Here is a 20,596-nt window from a genome sequence, read left to right on the forward strand (position 1 = left end):
ACGACATTTCTAATAGTTCTAATACACGTTTTTCAACGAGACCGTCCTGATGTACCGAGAGCAACGTCGTCGTCGTCCCCCCCCCCCCCGTTCCCCCCCAACAAACACTTTTATTGGTTGAGATCTACACGCTACCGTTTATTGGTTAATTGATTGGTTCAGGCTACATCGCAACAGCGCGCCAACGCTCCATATCAGCACAGTTTTCTTTTGTTTGTATTTTTTGCGATACGGCCGTCGGAACGCTCCCTCCCTCTCGCGTGTGCAGATGAGGTGTTTATGCATCATGGTGTCCAGGACTTTATCACGAGTGACGAGGCGTAATAAACATACTCGATGAGCCGTAGTGTATTCCTTTAGTGTTTTATGTCGCTCACCACCAGATAGCAGCAGTTTGTTTAGTTTAGTTCAGTCCCGGCCGACACCCTAGGTTAGTGTGTGTTCAGGAAAAACAATAATAATAATAATTTAATGTTGTCTTTGTGTGAAATATAAACGGTCAAAAAAAGCTGTTCTAAACAAAAGCTACAAATCAAGGAGGAGGGCGATTCAAACAGTGAGGACACGAGGAGAGAGACTAAAGCCGATTGGTCCATTAGGTCAGCCTGTTGTGTCCACGATGCCGATTGGTCCATTAGGTCAGCCTTTTGTGTTCTCGATGCTGCTTTAACAGCAATTTTCATTTAGTCATATTTTACATATACGTCTAGTTTTAGTCAACCTAATATTATCATACGATTTCTACAGTCAAATCTACAGTTGGTTTTGTCGACAAAAATGCATTTTGGCGGTGCCTTGAGGGCGTCATAATGGCTGACTTTACACTTGGTTGCATGCTGTAAATAGCCGATCTACAATCTACAAGCTTGTAGATCTGCTATTTTCAGAGCACAACCAAACATAAAATGACTTGTCTTTTAGTTCTCCTCTCCACTATAGTCCCTCCCTAACATTTTAGTCTAGCTTTTATTTGCTGACGAAACTATCAATATATTTCGTCTTAGTTTTAGTCGTCATAGCTTGGTTTTAATTTAGTTTGTCGGTGGGGGGAAAATAGGCAGACGAGCAACAATTTCCCTCATAGTTTTTAGTCGACAAAAATGAACCCTGGAAGACGCATACAGCTAGTGATGCTTTGCTTTATGTATTGAAGACGTGCATATATAAAGCTTGTATTTAGAAGACGTGTATTTATATAAATAAAGAGGTTAACTGCTAGAATAAAACTACATAAAGTGTCTGAATGTTTTTCAGGCTCCAAGGTGCCTTGGAATGAATTAACTTTAATATTAAGAGTCTGCTAACGTTACTTAGAGGGATATCGGAACCCACCCGATCTGCTTAGAGGGATATCGAAAACCAACCCGATCTGCTTAGAGGGATATCGGAAACCAACCCGATCTGCTTAGAGGGATATCGGAACCCACCCGATCTGCTTAGAGGGATATCGAAAACCCACGCGATCTGCTTAGAGGGATATCGGAACCAACCCGATCTGCTTAGAGGGATATCGGAAACCAACCCGATCTGCTTAGAGGCATATCGGAACCCACCCGATCAGCTTAGAGGGATATCGGAACCCACCCGATCTGCTTAATGGGATATCGGAACCCACCCGATCTGCTTAGAGGCATATCGGAACCCACAAGATCTGCTTAGAGGGATATCGGAACCAACCCGATCTGCTTAGAGGGATATCGGAACCAACCCGATCTGCTTAGAGGGATATCGGAACCAACCCGATCTGCTTAGAGGGATATCGGAACCAACCCGATCTGCTTAGAGGGATATCGGAACCAACCCGATCTGCTTAGAGGGATATCGGAACCAACCCGATCTGCTTAGAAGGGATATCGGAACCCACCCGATCTGCTTAGAGGGATATCGGAACCCACCCGATCTGCTTAGAGGGATATCGAAAACCCACCCGATCTGCTTAGAGGGATATCGGAAACCAACCCGATCTGCTTAGAGGGATATCGGAACCCACCCGATCTGCTTAGAGGGATATCGGAACCCACCCGATCTGCTTAGAGGGATATCGGAACCCACCCGATCTGCTTAGAGGCATATCGGAACCCACCCGATCTGCTTAGAGGGATATCGGAACCCACCCGATCTGCTTAGAGGGATATCGGAACCCACCCGATCTGCTTAGAGGGATATCGGAACCCACCCAATCTTCTCGTACGAGAAAAGCTCGTGGCCGAAGCTCAAAGTCACGAGTCACGCTCCGTCGCACCGCAACAACAGCTGACCTTGTACGACGTGCGTGGGTCTGCCATGTTCGCCATGCAACGAAGAATAAACTGGTGTTAGTGTTTGACCACTAGCGCACTCGCACTCTCGCGCGCGCACACGCACACACACACACACACACACACACACACACACACACACACACACACACACAATACAGAGATTAATATTCCAATGTGGATATTTCACGCCAACCAATGGTTGTTCTTTAGTGTTATTTTTGTGTTGCACTTTCAAAGACGATGGTTGAGCTACTAAGAACTTAAACAAACGTAATCCAAAAGCCTTCTGTAGAAGACTTTAGAAGAGGTATTTCTCTCCGTTCTCTCCACCTCAGGTCTTTACGTCTTTGGCCACTCCACGCTTTCCTCTATCTCTGCAGTGTGTGAGGTCCTAATACTCAAGTCAAGTTCTATCTTAACTGTGGTACATGTTGGCGTTATTTACTGGAATTAATTAGTTTGCTCGAGTATTAAAGGGAGATACATGGCTGTTTTTGTGGCTTTCCTGAACGTCTCACGTTAAACTTTAACCCTACGAAGCCTTGAATTCATGGAAATGTTTAGGCAGTGAAAGTGTTTTTAACTCTGAGGGTACAAATGGGCCTCAAACGATCCAAATGGAACCCAAATGATCCAATAACTTCCCCAGAAAGAGAAGAAAGCAGAAAGAGGGAAATGAGTGAGAAGTCTCCCGAGGTTTGTCTGAGCACAGTGTCATCGAGGCGAAGTTAACAGAGAGAGAGAGAGAGAGAGAGGGGTGTGTGTGAAGGAGAGGGCTGAGCGACACCTCCTCCCAGGTGTTGGGGGGGGGCTCACTGTCGAACCTCCACGTAATTGGCCGGGAACAGGCCGTAGGAGCCGCGGCACATCCCCCGCCACCAGCCCTCGTCGATCATCTCAATGTTGGTGATGATGTCATCGGGGTCGAACGAGATCTCGTCGTCGCCGGCTGTGAACGGAGAGAACGGAGCAGCGTTTAGTATTTCATCGACTAAAAAACTGTGATGAAAAATGTTGGTTGAAGGAAAACCAAATAAAAAACTAAGCTATGACGACTAAAACTAAGACTAAGTACAATGTATGACTTTGTCGATAAATTAAAAAGTAGCCTGGAAAAGCCGTTTTATGTTTGGTTTGGTATCGCTCGGGTGTTGCGCTCTGAAAAGTCTTACAAGCTCACGACGCGCCGCAGCGCGACACGTTGTGAGCTTGAAGATCGGCTATTTTCGGCAAGTGTAAAAACAGCCACTACGACTAGAGACACTGACCTGCTTGGTAGTCAGAGATATGTAAATTATATTTAAATGAGGACACTGACCTGCTTGGTAGTCAGAGATATGTAAATTTTATTTAAATGAGGACACTGACCTGCTTGGTAGTCAGAGATATGTAAATTATATGTAAATGAGGACACTGACCTGCTTGTTAGTCATAGGTATATGTAAATGATATGTAAATGAGGACACTGACCTGCTTGTTAGTCATAGATATGTAAATGAGGACACTGACCTGCATGTTAGTCATAGAGATATGTAAATGAGCACACTGACCTGCTTGTTAGTCATAGAGATATGTAAATGCTATGTAAATGAGGACACTGACCTGCTTGTTAGTCATAGAGATATGTGAATTATATGAAAATGAGGACACTGACCTGCCTGGTAGTCATAGAGATATGTAAATGAGGACACTGACCTGCTTGGTAGTCATAGAGATATGTAAATGATATGTAAATGAGGACACTGACCTGCCTGGTAGTCATAGAGATATGTAAATTATATGTAAATGAGGACACTGACCTGCTTGGTAGTCGTAGAGAGCCACCGCTGTCACTCCAAGATCTTCCTCTCCATAGTCATACTGAGCATCTACACACACACACACACACACACACACACACACACACTTAACATTTCTGATGTACAGGACGTCCACACACGTCTTATCAAATAAAACCGCGGGTTGTTGAGGTGTGCTGGGGACGTCTTACGGTATCTTTTATCGATATGAAACTGGATTGGTTTGGCCCCTAGCGACCCGTTTCGTCCACTCACAGTTAACAGTTTTTGTATTGAGTTGTACTGTAATTCTGCAATCAATCAAACGTGGCTATGATTCAGAACACTTATCTGCTTAATGTTTTTATATGAACGTTGTAGAAAAGCATATAAGTATGCAGACGTCTCTGACGTTTATAACAAACCAAACCGTTTGAAAATTGAGCAGGTTTGGTTATTTAAAAAGTACATGCCCCATAGACACAATGTTATGCCCCATAGACACAATGTTATGGTTATTTAAAAAGGTACATGCCCCATAGACACAATGTTATGGTTATTTAAAAGTACATGCCCCATAGACACAATGTTATGGTTATTTAAAAAGTACACGCCCCATAGACACAATGTTATGGTTATTTAAAAGTACATGCCCCATAGACACAATGTTATGGTTATTTAAAAGTACATGCCCCATAGACACAATGTTATGGTTATTTAAAAGTACATGCCCCATAGATACAATGTTATTGTTATTTAAAAGTACATGCCCCATAGACACAATGTTATGGTTATTTAAAAAGTACATGCCCCATAGACACAATGTTATGGTTATTTAAAAAGTACACGCCCCATAGACACAATGTTATGGTTATTTAAAAGTACATGCCCCATAGACACAATGTTATGGTTATTTAAAAGTACATGCCCCATAGACACAATGTTATGGTTATTTAAAAGTACATGCCTCATAGACACAATGTTATGGTTATTTAAAAGTACATGCCCCATAGACACAATCTTATGGTTATTTAAAAAGTACATGCCCCATAGACACAATGTTATGGTTATTTAAAAAGTACATGCCCCATAGACACAATGTTATGGTTATTTAAAAAGTACATGCCCCATAGACACAATGTTATGGTTATTTAAAAAGTACATGCCCCATAGACACAATGTTATGCTGCCCCTCGGCAAGATGGCCGCCACGTAGCAACGTCGCTCTCCATTGGCCAGAGCGCTGATGAGACATCTAGCCTTTCTTATATATATATATCTATGATTAAGATGTCCTCCCCATAACAAGGATGTTAATACGTCCTCCCCAGAACAAGGACGTTAAGACATTCACCTGCTGCTGCTGATTGGACGGTCTCATCTGGGTTCTGGTAGAGCTCCTCCTCCTCCGGGGCCACAGGTCCCGCCCCCTGGGCCACAGGCTCCTCCTCCTTGACCCCGTTCTCCTCCACGGCTGCGGACACTGGAGTGTCCTGACACCACCACCACCGGGGGGAGACATTTCACCACAGATCAATTAAAACACTGTAGTGTTTACCTAAAATGGTAAATGCACTTTTTATCCAAGGCGCTGTACATAGATTGTGCATTACATTCACACACATTCACAGTTCACACCTTTACATGGATTGTGATTACATTCACACACCTTTACATAGATTGTGATTACATTCACACATTCACACACCTTTACATAGATTGTGATTACATTCACACACCTATACATAGATTGCGATTACATTCACACACCTATACATAGATTGTGATTACATTCACACATTCACACACCTATACATAGATTGCGATTACATTCACACACCTATACATAGATTGCGATTACATTCACACATTAAAATGCACCTCAACTATGTCTGTCAGACATGGCAACCCAGTAGGGAGAGGGGTGTTAGTTTAAACTAATTGCATTACTAAAATCTGAAAAACAAAAAGTTTGGGTGCTTTTCTGAAAAATGTTCTTCCACTGTATAAATAGGGAAAGCCTTCCGATATGTCTATGTATATCGTGTAATCTGTAATGTATTGTATACTTTCGATTGTATACTTTTATGAATCTGTGCTCCAAACCATGTGATCATGGTCGTGAGCAGGGCTCCAGACTAACTTTTTCACAGGTAGCACTGGTGCCACCTACCTTTTCATTTGGTAGCGCCACCAGAAATTAGGTAGCACCATTTTCTTCGTGGTATTATTACATGATCTTATCATGCCCCCACATCGGGCGCCATTTATTTTTGTAGTGGTTTCCACCATTAAAGGTTTGAATCATAAAACCCCCTACAAAGGTCACTGTGTGAAAAACAGCAACCTACCTGGTTATACTTCAAAACACTGTAGATGGTTTGAACCCAACACAAAGTCACTCAGTCAATAAAGGCAATATTTATATTCCACACACAGAAAGTCAGTTTAAGGTTTTGTGTTGAAAATTAAATGCAGTCCAAACCTTTGGGATTAATAAAGTGACAATTTGTACAATATCCCATTACCATTATCCAAATTAATTCCTTATTATAATATTTTTACATTTTGGAAAAAATCTTTTGCAATGTGAAATGCCACCGAATTCTTAATCCTTTTCCTTGTCTTAATGGGCCAAGTTGGCCAACTTGTGAAAGCTGCTTACTTTTATTGTGAAGGCAAAAGTTTCTAAATGCTCTCAGAGCCTGCATAACTCCGCGTGCTGAAAATAGCTGATCTACAAGCTCACAACATGTCACGGACGCGACGCGTTGTGAGCTTGTAGATCAGCTATTTTCAGCACACACTTTGTACGACGAAGAATAAATCGGGCATCAGTGATCTTCACTCACTGGGAGGGGGATTAATGTATTTTGTTGGCCGATCATCATGTATGGACACGGGCTACCTCCTCGATGCAAACATAACAAGCTTTGGAAGCTATTTTTCGTGGCACATTATATGTTTAATCAAACAACAAGTTTACCTCCTTACTCATTGTTTGGGTCGGGAGCTTACAGTCTATGGTCGGGAGTCGGCTGTCTGTGTAGATCATGACTTATCATCATGCAGTTAGATATGCGCGCTGCGCTCCAGTGAAATTGTACAGCTGAGAAAGATTAGTTAATTTGTGTCGGATAAACTGCGTTCAGACCTGAATATATATTCTCCTCGGTTCGTCCCGTTTGTACCGCAGCAGGTCGCGCTGCGCCTGTTTGCGCAATTATCGTCTTTGCGTTGACTTTGCAGGCAGGCAGAGAGAGAGAAAGAGAGGGGATTCGATTGAGCCAAAAGAAAGTAATACTTTATTATCGCACTACTAATAGACGCCCGGCGCCCGTGCCTCAGTGTTGAGACGGAGTAAAAATAAATAAATAAACAGATCGTTTTTCTTTCTTTTTTTCGCACATTTCCAAGTATCACCGGTGCGACCTCATTAAATTTTAAGTATCACCATAAGAAATTAAGTCGCATATGCGACCTAATAGGTCGCACGCTGGAGCCCTGGTCGTGAGTTAAATAAATGATGAATGAATGATGAAAAAAGAAAACCAATAGGCAGAGATGGCCTAAATTCATATTTAGAAAATGTTTCAGATGAAAAAAAAAAAAAAAAAGATTACAGAGCGCCGACTCTCACCTGCTGTGCGGCGGGCGGCAGCGTAGCTTCGGCGGGCTGACAGATGGTCGGGGGGGTGGGGCTGGGGGCGGGGCTTGGGCTGGCGGCAGGGGGCGGGGCTGGTGCGGGGGCGGGGGAGGGGGTGGAGCGTCGCGCCTCCTCCTGCTCCGCCCTCTCCTTGGCCTGGCGACGCCCACGCTCCTCCTCCGCCCGCTTCCTGTCCTCCTCCCCCTTCTGCTGCGCCATGTTCTCGAATCGCGCCTTGATGCTGCCCGTGCTGCTGCCCTCTGGTGGAGAGGAGGGGAAATTAATCTGAATTACATGAGCTTAGCCTTTGCACCAGTGTTGTTTTCGTCGACTAAAACTAAGACGAAAAATGTCCGTCGACTACCTATTTTCACTGACAAAAACAAATGGAAACTAAATGAAAACTAAGCTACGATGACTAAAACTAAGACTAAATATACTGACAATTTCGTCGACAAATAAAAACTAGACTAAAATGTTAGGAAGGGACTAGTGGACAAGAGATCCAGTATAAGTCATTTTACACTTGGTTGCCGATCTACAAGCTCACAACGCTGTGAGCTTGTAGATCGGCTATTTTCAGCAAGTGTAAAAACACTCATTACGACGGCATCAAGACCCGCCAAAATACATTTTAGTCGACTAAATCAACTGTAGATTTAGTCGACTAAAATCTTGTGACATTTAGTCGACTAAAACTAGACTAACACTAAGACATTCCAGGTGACTAAAATGTGACAGTCCAAAGACTAAACTAAGACTAAACTAAAATAGAAATTTGCTGCCAAAAACAACACTGGTTTGCACACGCCTGTGAGGTCGTCGAGGCCGTCGAGTTAGACTGAAACATTTCAGATGACTAAAATAATGAGCAGAAATGAGGAGGGACATGTGGAGACACTCACCAGCTTCAACAGCCTTGGTCTTCTGGTAGGCAGAACTAGGTTTATCCACCTGTTCAAAGTTCCCTGCGCTCTGAAATATGAAATATACTCATTAAATTAAGGTCCCTGCGCTCTGAAATATAAAATATATATACTCATTAAATTAAGGTCCCTGCGCTCTGAAATATAAAATATATATACTCATTAAATTAAGGTCCCTGCGCTCTGAAATATAAAATATATATACTCATTAAATTAAGGTCCCTGCGCTCTGAAATATAAAATATATATACTCATTAAATTAAGGTCCCTGCGCTCTGAAATATAAAATATATATACTCATTAAATTAAGGTCCCTGCGCTCTGAAATATAAAATATATATACTCATTAAATTAAGGTCCCTTCACTCTGAAATATTAAATATACTCATTAAATTAAGGTCCCTTCACTCTGAAATATAAAACATACTCATTAAATTAAGGTCACTGCGCTCTGAAATATTAAATATACTCATTAAATTAAGGTCCCTTCACTCTGAAATATAAAATATACTCATTAAATTAAGGTCCCTGCGCTCTGAAATATTAAATATACTCATTAAATTAAGGTCCCTTCACTCTGAAATATAAAATATATATACTCATTAAATTAAGGTCCCTTCACTCTGAAATATAAAATATATACTCGTTAAATTAAGGTCCCTTCACTCTGAAATATAAAATATATATACTCATTAAATTGAGGTCCCTTCACTCTGAAATATAAAATATATATACTCATTAAATTGAGGTCCCTTCACTCTGAAATATAAAACATACACTTGACTCATTAACCTGTTCAGGACGGAAACCCCTTTTGGTGTTTTAACCCATTTAGACCTGAGTTATATATTCAAAGATTTGCGCCACATTTTTACGATTTTTCAAAAATAGCTCGTAGCTATGAGCTTGTAGATCTGCTATTTTTCAATAGCTAAATTATAACATAATGTTTAAAACACCAAAAGGGGTTCCCGCCCCAAAATGGGTTAACCCATTTAGACCTGAAAACAATTCTACAAATGTCTTCTAAATCATGACTTTTTTTATGAAAAACCTCATGTTTCTAGGTCAGTGGTTCTCAAACTATTTTGTGTCAAGGAGTTCCAGAATTAGGCTATATGTATTTGGCCACCGACCCCCATGTCAAAATATGTTGTTCCAGGGACCTCCCAGAAGCAAAGATTTGAGTTAAAAACGTTCGCTCTGAAAGAATATATATTCAAAGATTTGTGCCACATTTTCACGATTTTCCAAGAATGGCAGATCTACAAGCTTGTAGCGCGCCACTCGGTGCCGCGCTATGAGCTTGTAGATCTGCTATTTAACATACTGCTTAAAACACCAAAAGGGGTTCCCGTTCAGAATGGGTTAAGGATCATGTTATACTTTAGCTATTGAAAAATAGCAGATCTACAAGCTCATAGCGCGGCACCGCAAGGTCCGCGCTACAAGCTTGTAGATCTGCTATTTCGTGAAATCGTGAAAATGTAGCCAAATCTTTTAATATATATTATTTCAGACCCTTCAGAACATTTTTATCTAAAATCTTTGCTTCTCACCCCACCTGGTGGAGAGGGAAGGAAGTGAGACCCCCCCCCCCCACACACCCACACACACCCTTACCTTATCCATTCTGTCTTTCTGCACTCCAAATTTCCCTCCAAATCCGTGGGAATAATCTGTAAAAGACAATATGACGGTTACATAATTCAGCAGGTCACCAGTTTCACCATAACACTGCCGTAACAACGCCATGCTGGAGTGAGCCCAGATTTGGGGTATTGAAATTTGGCTAAAGAGTGATGTCACTGATCACATGACCCCAAGTTCTCCACCTCCAGTTGTAGGCTAAACAGAAGGGGGGATTTTATCATTTAAGTTATATTAATGACAGTAGTCCATACCCGTTCCAACACCAAATTATGTACAGTGTGGGTAATGTGATTTAATAGATCATATATATATGAGTTGTAATCATGTGTGTTTACGGCCCGACTAAAGTGTCTCTACTCTAAATCTACGGTACTCTCATTTCTGACTTCAGCGTGCATCTCGTTTGGAATATAAACGCTTCTAGAGAGACTTTAGATGTGACAGCGCGACGTAATAATGGAAGATTATGCCTCCCGGTTTTGGGGGGGTAATGGGAAGGCGGGGCTTTTTCAAAGTAAAAGCTGCCTCATCTGCTTGGCACTCTAGTGCCATTATTATGATAAATTCCCCGGCAAAAGAAGTGTTAAGGGGGTCAACAGTTTTGTCTTGTGTGTGTGTGTGTATTCATATCTCTTCCATTTTTAGTTGGTCTACTTGTTAGGTTACTGGTGGCCTAATTAAAATGAAGTAATTAAAAGCAACATCAGAGGGCTGAGCCAATGGTTGTAGACCACGTACAACAGGGGTGGGCAACTGGCGGCCCGGGGGCCACATGCGGCCTCCACCTTCACTTAATGTGGCCCTCTGGTTAATGTCAGAATACTGATATAATATTGGTTTCAGCTGTTACTATATTCCACAACATGCAAACGTGACCCGCTATTATTACTTATAAGCAACTTACTTATATATTACTTATATTCGTAGCTCATTGCTTCAACACAAGTATAATAAAGGCATTTGAAATTAGATTAAAATGTTAATTTTCTGGATTCCAATTCAAAAATAGCAAAAATTCAAGATTTCAATTCGAATATAGCAAAAATTGCCTACAAGCTCAAAGAGCTTGTAGATCGGCTATTTTTGCTACGACAGTAATATATGGCCCTAGGGAGTGAGTGTGGAAATATAGTGGCCCTCTCCATCGTCAAAGTTGCCCACCCCTGACGTACAACATCAGTAGCATTAGCATGTAGCGGTTGGTTTTTACCCCGCCACATGCGTCGCGGCGGGTTAAACTAAACCTGGGCCAGGCTAAGGGGTCATGTGACACGGTACCTTTCTGTGATTCGTGCAGCTGTAGTTTCTCCTGGTGGTCCCATCCCAGCGCCGACTTGTCCTGCCTGTCCGTCTGAACGCCGAACTTACCCCCGAAGCCCTGTGTGTAGTCTGACACACACACACACACACACACACACACACACACACACACACACACACACACACACACACACACACACACACACACACACACACACACACACACACACACACACACACACACACACACACACACACACACACACACACACACACAATTTAAAGTCACAAGAATATAACACTACTAAATGTAAAGGCATTACAAAGGGAGGCTACCAACGTGCCTCAAGCCTGAAACGGCTGATCCGGTGCTTCACAGGTGCAAGGACATCAAAGTTGCATAAGGAGAAGAGACTGGAGCAGCACGGACATTTAGAGCCTTTTATTTAGGTGCTGAGTGTACAAACGACTAACGTTTCGACCTTGCGGTCTTCATCAGAGTCAGCATTACGTTTCATGTTTTATTTTCACAGAGTCAGATCATGTGGCCTGTCTGTCTCTCCTACCTGATGATAAAGCCTGTCTGTCTCTCCTACCTGGTCTAATCATCATGAAGCCTGTCTGTCTCTACCTGATGATAAAGCCTGTCTGTCTCTCCTACCTGGTCTAATTATCATAAAGCCTGTCTGTCTCTCTAACTGATGATAAAGCCTGTCTGTCTCTCTACCTGATGATAAAGCCTGTCTGTCTCTCTACCTGATGATAAAGCCTGTCTGTCTCTCTACCTGATGATAAAGCCTGTCTGTCTCTCTACCTGATGATAAAGCCTGTCTGTCTCTCTACCTGATGATAAAGCCTGTCTGTCTCTCTACCTGATACCTTTATTGGATGCACATGATTCCTAGGTCTACATTTATTTGCATTATACATACCTGTGTACTGTATTGCTGCACAGCTAATCCACACGATATCACAATGTAGATTCAGATCAGATTATAGATATGAGATCACATTTCTAACTTCTTTAATCGGTCTGTCTTTACAGATAAACAAGCCCAAAGTATAACAGCTTGATCAGATCTACAAGCTCATAATATAATAATATAAAAGGTATTTAAGTTAAATCTGACTTGCCTAAGCCTGCAGTGCACGACAGCTAAACCCACCAATCAGAGAACACATAGTATCTACACCGACGGCTAAACCCACCAATCAGAGAAGAAAGCATTTCTGGTGTGATGGACAAGAAGCTACAGGCACAGCATCTCAACTATGTGCAGTGTGTGTGTGTGTGTGTGTGTGTGTGTGTGTGTGTGTGTGTGTAAAATGGTGCATTTATATAGCGCCTTTATCCAAGGCGCTTTACATAGATTGTGCATTACATTCACCCATTCATACACCGATTGCGGTGGAAGCCATGCAAGGTACCAACCAGCACATCGGGAGCAATTTGGGGTTCAGTGTCTTGCCCAAGGACACTTTGACATGTCGACAGGAGGAGCCGGGATTCGAACCGCCGACCCATGGATCATTGGACGACCTGCTCTGTCGTGTGTGTACCAACCTCTCTGACTCTCGTGCTTGTCCGTCTTGCCCTGGTACTCGAAGCCCATGGCGCTCTTGTCCACCTTGTCCGTCTCCACGCCAAACTTTCCCCCGAAGCCCTTGGAATAATCTGACCAATCAAACAGAGAGATAATCTGATGATGTCATGAAGTCAACCAATAAACAGACATATGGTTAATACAGGAAGAGATGGCGTAATACCATCGCTATGTTCCCCAGCTAAATGGAGAGTTGGTAACCAAATGGACCCTGAGGGGGTCCTTGAGGGGGTTCCAGGTGGTCCCCAGCCAAATGATGGAGAGTTGGTAACCAAATGGACCCTTATTAGATACTTTAACTCTTGAGTGTAAATTGAAACCAAACTGACCCAAAAAGGGGGTGAGAGCTGAACAGGTACTATTATTGATAAAGCTCAAATTCTAACTAAGCGTACAGTAAGGTTATTTTGGTTATTTTGCAGCTGGGTGTGAAAGCAGCCAAACAGCCACAGAGACTGAAACAAATGCTGAGTCGTCAACCTGATGAGTCCAGACCTGCATGGGGAACATTCCTTAAGGGGGTGTGTGTGTGTGTGTGTGTGTGTGTGTGTGTGTGTGTGTGTACTGACCTTTCTGTGAGTCGTGTTTCTGTTTTTACCTGGTACTGTGTGTGTGTGAGCGAGCGTGACTGTCTGCGTGTGCGTGCGTGCGTGCGTGTGTGTGTGCGTGTGTGTGTGTGTGTGTGTGTGTGCGAGCGTGACTGTGTGTGCGTGTGCGTGCACTAACCTTTCTGTGAGTCGTGTTTCTCTGTCTTGCCCTGGTACTGTGTGTGTGTGTGTGTGTGCATGCCCTGGTACTGTGTGTGTGTGTGTGTGTGTGTGTGTATGTGTGTGTGTGCGAGCGTGACTGTGTGCACTAACCTTTCTGTGAGTCGTGTTTCTCGGTCTTCCCCTGGTACTGTGTGTGTGTGTGTGTGTGTGTGTGTGTGCGCGCGTGCGTGCGTGCACTAACCCTTCTGTGAGTCGTGTTTCTCGGTCTTGCCCTGGTAGTCGAAGCCCATGGCGCTCTGGTCCACGCGGTCTGCCTGGACGCCGTAACGCCCCCCGAACCCGGCGGAGTGGTCTAAATGAAACACACATTATTATTACACGGCTTGGTTGAATGCTTTATTCTGATTGGTCAATGGCTGAATTCAGCGGGGGGTGTTATTTCTTGTCTACAATACACAAGACGTAGGGAAATGCAAAAATATTTTTAAATCGTTTTTCACACTTTGAGCAATCTATGCCAAAACAATGGGGCATTTTCCATCTTTGTGTATTTTTTTGTGTATCAAAAGTCCATAAAAATCCAATTTTAATTACTCCCTTTGAACGAAAACGTGCTGCAGGAATAAAAATGTATCTTGATTTCATTCATCCGTCCGTCCAAACGCAGCTGGTTTTGATTACAGAACTACTCCCGTTTGTAATCCCATTCAAGATGACATCCAGACAGCGTATTACTCGGTTTAAACTGAATCATTACGCTACAATACAATATATAGTATCTGAAAACATTATTGGTTAAACATAAGCCTCTCTGTGACATGTAAACAACGCAACGTTCTGATTGGTTCAAAAACACACAACTTGCCATTTCAGAGTGAAACTTCAAAATAAACCTTGCACAGGGTAATTAACACAACACATAACTGGTCATTAACACTGATAACTGGTCATATGGTCATTAACACTGATAACTGGTCATATGGTCATTAACACTGATAACTGGTCATATGGTCATTAACACTGATAACTGGTCATTAACACTGATAACTGGTCATATGGAGTTGGAAGGAAGAATCCATAATACATGTGTCATCACTCTGACATCACTCTGACATCACCTGTCTGTGAGGCGTGCTTCTCCGTCTTCCCGGCGTACTCGAACCCCATGGCAGACTGGAAGTACAGGAGAGACACTATGACATCACTATGACATCGCTATCTTCAACAATAGTCAACAGAACAATAAGGGTCATGTTCAACATGAGTGAAAGAACAATTAAGGGTCATGTTCGACGTGAGTCAACAGCGCGTTTACAAAGTTAAGCAACACAATACATTCTGTCTAGTATTGTCTCCACCAGACCGAAGGCATGTTTTGCACATGGGCCTGTAATAGGGCATGTTATAGGGCCTGTTAGTGTTATAGGCCCACCATGGGCCTGTAATAGGGCCTGTAATAGGGCCTGTTATAGCGCCACCAGGAGGCATAAAAACCAGCTGTGCAGAGTCTCGCTGCTCTCTCAGAGCAGAGCCGGCTGGGTTGCTAGGCTGGCGATTTTCATGGGATATTTTCAGTCGTAGTCATAGTGGCTACGTCTGTCATATATATATTTTTTTTAATCATCGAATATCTTAGTTACAATGAAATTGAGCGAACATGTTTTTTAAGGGTAACTGTTTAATGTATAATCGCAATATTACACTCAATGTTGTGCTTTACAGTCATTAAAACTCATCCACCGCTAAATGGCAGTAGCAATAGTTCAGAACGAGAGTTGTCAGATTTGTCTTAAATCATGATTATAATGTTATCAATTTAAGCCCATTTAAAAGTTTAAAAACGTCTTTGGCCTGGAGGCACTTTGTGAAAAATAAGTCAAATCAGTACTTGGCCTAGAATGAGTTGGCACTTCTGTCGCGCTGCTTACGGAACTGGCCTATCGTCTCCTTTCCTGCAGGAACGCAGGTGTTCCGTTATTGCCGGTAAAGCACAGCCTCGAGTGGAAGGTTGCTTAGACGTACCTGATCCACGCGGTCGTGATCCACGCCAAACTTTCCTCCAAAGCCTTTCGAGGTGTCGGTCTGGGAGCAATGTTTAGATAGCTTCATCTGGTAGTCATGACCCACTGCGCACTGTGACACACACACACACACACACACACACACACACACACACACACACACACACACACACACACACACCTTTAGTAAGGAAGTAGACAACGAGAAAGAAATAGCTAGCCCTCCGAAGTTCTTCTGGTGCTTTTAATTCATATTTAGGCGCACGCAAACACTTCGGAGGGCTAGCTATTTCTGTCTTTCTTACCGTGCACGCGGTAAACTTGACGTACGTCATGACAGCCAATCAGCGTTGATGATGTTGTTCGGAGCCCCGGTGGTTTTATTCATATACAAACCCTTTTCAGAGACATAAGATGATTCGTTTTCTGCTCAGAAAGTGATGTACAAGCAGCCAGGAATTATGTTAAATATATATTGAACCGAGCCGTCTTTGGCGTTTTCTAGCTCGGCTGCAGATGTTTTTCGAAGTACAGATGGATCGAGTGGGAACATTTGGTTACACTTCCAAATTAAAATTACTGTGTAGCTTTTATATCTGTTATTTATATATATTGAACCGAGCCGTCTTTGGCGTTTTCTAGCTCGGCTGCAGATGTTTTTCGAGGTACAGATGGATCGAGTGGGTCCATTTGGTTACACTTCCAAAAGTTAAATTACTGTGTAGCTTTTATATCTGTTATAACAAATAATATATTCCACCACTCGAGGGAGGGGAGAGTGAGCTTTATTATTATTATTATTATTTATTTCCAAGGCTGACCCGAGAGACCAAAGTGAAGTGATTGGAGCGACTGGAAACAAATCATACATCTTCAGATCTGATCTGAATGCACCTTAAGAGTCCTTGCTGTTCTTTTGTACAACTAGAAAGAGCCTCGGGTCCTCTGGGTTTGTACGGGTAGGTTCGACATCTCTGTGCTGCTCGTGGGTCGGAACTCCTATTTCTACAATAGCCGGGTCCGTTCGGCTCCGGTTCTGACATCTCTATGGTACGACGATAAGAGCGCCCTCCCCTCACTTCACACGGGTGTGATTTTTGCGGGTCCATAAGGGTACGGGACGGGTTGGTCAAATTGGACCTGTGAAGACCTCTAATGCCGACGACTGTTAAACTCTTTCAGCGCCACCTGGTCGTCACCAGTTTAGGCTTTGAGTGCCAATTCTCTCATTGTAAAGAAAGAAAGAATTTGTAATTCTATTATGCATGTAATTTATTTATTTTTTATTCCCAAGGGAAGACGTCTTGTCGTCCGGTACTTTATTGGCAATTAGACGTCTTGACGTTTATGGCAAGGGGCCAGCTAGGCACTCCAATGTTGAAGCGCTGGGCCCTAGTGGTAAGAGGAAGGACTGCAGGCGGACCCGTGGATTCATGACGAGGAAACCCTGTGCAGCTGGGCTTTAACATTGAGCGCTCGGTTGCACCTCCAAAATTTGGAGGTAAAATGCGGAAATGTGCCCAAAAAGGCGAAAATAGACGGTCCCTCCGGCGACTTCAAAACGCCACTGAGCAACTTCCACTGACATGAATAGTGGAGGGGGCGGAGCTTCGAGCCAGTTCAGTCTCTATCCTTTTAATACTCTATGGTTTATGGCTACTAAACAGTTTTAACGTGTGAATGGTGAGGTCAGGAGGTCAGAGGTCACCTTGTCCATGCGGTCCTGCTGGACTCCGAAGCGTCCTCCGTAGCCGTCCGAGGCTTTGGGCTCTTTGTCCTGCTCCGCCTTCCTCAGGGACGTGTGCTCCGTGGACACGTTGGCACGCAGCTGGTGGATGCTGAGGACACAGTGAGGACAGACAGAGTCAGTGGACACAGTGAGGACAGACAGAGTCAGTGGACACAGTGAGGACAGACAGAGTCAGAGGACACAGTGAGGACAGACAGAGTCAGTGGACACAGTGAGGACAGACAGAGTCAGTGGACACAGTGAGGACAGACAGAGTCAGTGGACACAGTGAGGACAGACAGAGTCAGTGGACACAGTGAGGACAGACAGAGTCAGTGGACACAGTGAGGACAGACAGAGTCAGAGGACACAGTGAGGACAGACAGAGTCAGTGGACACGGTGAGGACAGACAGAGTCAGTGGACACGGTGAAGACAGACAGAGTCAGTGGACAGTGAGGACAGAGTCAGTGGACACAGTGAGGACAGACAGAGTCAGAGGACACAGTGAGGACAGAGTCAGTGGACACAGTTGAGGACAGACAGAGTCAGTGGACACAGTGAGGACAGACAGTCAGTGGACACAGTGAGGACAGACAGAGTCAGTGGACACAGTGAGGACAGACAGAGTCAGTGGACACAGTGAGGACAGACAGAGTCAGAGGACACAGTGAGGACAGACAGAGTCAGTGGACACAGTGAGGACAGACAGTCAGTGGACACGGTGAGGACAGACAGAGTCAGTGGACACAGAGGTCACCTGGCTGTAAGACCTGTGGTGTGAACAGTAAGACCTGTGGTGTTAACAGTGAGACCTGTGGTGTTAACAGTGAGACCTGTGGTGTTAACAGTGAGACCTGTGGTGTTAACAGTGAGACCTGTGGTGTTAACAGTGAGACCTGTGGTGTTAACAGTAAGACCTGTGGTGTGAACAGTAAGACCTGTGGTGTGAACAGTGAGACCTGTGGTGTGAACAGTAACAGTGAGACCTGTGGTGTGAACAGTAACAGTGAGACCTGTGGTGTGAACAGTAACAGTGAGACCTGTGGTGTGAACAGTAACAGTGAGACCTGTGGTGTGAACAGTGAGACCTGTGGTGTTAACAGTGAGACCTGTGGTGTTAACAGTGAGACCTGTGGTGTGAACAGTAAGACCTGTGGTGTGAACAGTAACAGTGAGACCTGTGGTGTGAACAGTGAGACCTGTGGTGTTAACAGTGAGACCTGTGGTGTGAACAGTAAGACCTGTGGTGTGAACAGTGAGACCTGTGGTGTGAACAGTAAGACCTGTGGTGTGAACAGTAACAGTGAGACCTGTGGTGTGAACAGTAACAGTGAGACCTGTGGTGTGAACAGTGAGACCTGTGGTGTGAACAGTGAGACCTGTGGTGTGAACACACTGAACAGTAAAGTAGGTTTTTGTGAGCTCCTCACCTGAAGTGTTCCTGATGTCCGGAGCCCTCCACGGTCTTGGCCCCCCATCGCTGTTCCTGCTCCGTCACGTCGTTCTACAGGAAGCAGAAGATACGTCAGAACATCACCGTGAAACGCTACCTTACCCTAACCTTACCTTAACCTTACCTAACCCTAACCTTACCTTAACCTTACCTAACCCTAAACTTACCTAACCTAGCCTGGGCACCATTTCATTTCGGTATATGATCCGAGCGGGAGCGGATGATATCGTTACGTCATGTTGTAGTATTGTTTTGTAGTCGACAGACAGGAACAACAGGCGGCGGCAACTTCCGTTTCCCTCTCAATAAAAGCTACAGGCTACGAGAGCTTTTATTGACCCTAACCCACAGGAAGTTGCCGCCTGTTGTTCCTGTCTGTCTGTCGACTACAAAACAAAAAGACAACAACAATCATCCGCTTCCGACCGGATCATACGGACTTTTGAAACAGAGACCAGGCTTTCCTCCGAGGTGGTGGAAAGCCTGGTGAGGCGAGGTTAAACCTTACCTAACCGTACCGTACCTTACCCTAACCATACCTAACCCAACCCTAACCTTACCTAACCCTAACCTTACCATACCTTACCCTAACCTTACCGTACCTTACCCTAACCTTACCTAACCCTAACCTTACCATACCTTACCCTAACCTTACCCTTACCCTAACCTTACCTAACCCCAGCAATGTTACATCTCCGTCACATAGTTCTGCAATTAATTCACCAGTCAAACCCTAACCCCAGAGCTAAATGGTAAATGGTGCATTTACATATAGCGCCTTTATCCAAGGCGCTTTACAGAGATTATGCATTACATTCACACACAGATGATGCCGGAGGAAACCATGCAAGGCACCAACCTGCACATCGGGAGCAATTAGGGGTTCAGAGTCTTGCTCAAGGACACTTCGACACTCTGGGGGAGCCCGGGTTTGAACTGGGAACCTTGATGGTTTCCATCCGGTCACTCTACCCCAGAGCTGTTAGATATGACCTTAATTCATCTGTAAAACCAGATATGTTCATCATTTAGTAGTAAATGTCTATTTTATGGTCCTAAAGGAACCAGGAGGAGATACCAGAAAACTACATTGAAGTCTCTTTTACACCAAGACGCAGGATAGTTCACACATTCCACGGAGAGAACAGCCAGAGGGGCGAGGACTGTCCCCAGAGAACAGGCCGAGGGGCGAGGAGTGGACTGTCCCCAACTATAAGGACTTGTATAGTCCAAATGTTGCCTATAGTCGACTGGTAGCGTTGGCTGTTCAATAACAGCAGATCTACAAGCTCACATAGTCACATTGCATCATCATGTCATGCCATGCTGTGAGCTTGTACATCTGCTATCTATTTTAGATTTTTCCAGACACATCAACCTGAGGTCCTCTAGGCCCAGGGACCACCAGACATTAACCAGTGGTCCTCCAGGCCCAGGGACCACCAGACATTAACCAGTGGTCCTCCAGGGACCACCAGACATTAACCAGTGGTCCTCCAGGCCCAGGGACCACCAGACATTAACCAGTGGTCCTCCAGGGACCACCAGACATT

At 44.0% G+C, this 20,596-nt stretch overlaps 1 protein-coding gene across 2 annotated transcripts in view; it reads right to left on the reverse strand.

The window, feature by feature from the left end:
• Positions 1 to 595: 595 nt before the first annotated feature.
• cttn (cortactin) overlaps positions 596 to 20,596 on the reverse strand; it is a 23,372-nt gene continuing 3,371 nt past the window's right edge. The window contains exons 3-16 of one of the 2 annotated variants that reach the window (XM_083759498.1): positions 19,021 to 19,094; positions 17,568 to 17,697; positions 15,861 to 15,971; positions 14,957 to 15,011; positions 14,080 to 14,190; positions 13,089 to 13,199; positions 11,543 to 11,653; positions 10,235 to 10,290; positions 8,591 to 8,660; positions 7,680 to 7,945; positions 5,388 to 5,532; positions 4,061 to 4,129; positions 1,991 to 3,210; positions 596 to 1,369 (exon numbers count right to left, since the gene is read on the reverse strand). In XM_083759498.1, coding sequence (XP_083615624.1) covers positions 3,074 to 3,210; positions 4,061 to 4,129; positions 5,388 to 5,532; positions 7,680 to 7,945; positions 8,591 to 8,660; positions 10,235 to 10,290; positions 11,543 to 11,653; positions 13,089 to 13,199; positions 14,080 to 14,190; positions 14,957 to 15,011; positions 15,861 to 15,971; positions 17,568 to 17,697; positions 19,021 to 19,094 — 1,446 coding nt within the window. In that variant the 3' untranslated portion in view covers positions 596 to 1,369; positions 1,991 to 3,073. Of the gene's footprint in view, positions 1,370 to 1,970; positions 3,211 to 4,060; positions 4,130 to 5,373; positions 5,533 to 7,679; positions 7,946 to 8,590; positions 8,661 to 10,234; positions 10,291 to 11,542; positions 11,654 to 13,088; positions 13,200 to 14,079; positions 14,191 to 14,956; positions 15,012 to 15,860; positions 15,972 to 17,567; positions 17,698 to 19,020; positions 19,095 to 20,596 lie in introns of those variants that run through there. The other variant, XM_083759497.1, reaches the window with a different exon arrangement.

Source organism: Protomyctophum parallelum, assembly GCF_964188405.1.
Source record: "Protomyctophum parallelum genome assembly, chromosome: 2".
Taxonomy (NCBI): Eukaryota; Metazoa; Chordata; class Actinopteri; order Myctophiformes; family Myctophidae; genus Protomyctophum; species Protomyctophum parallelum.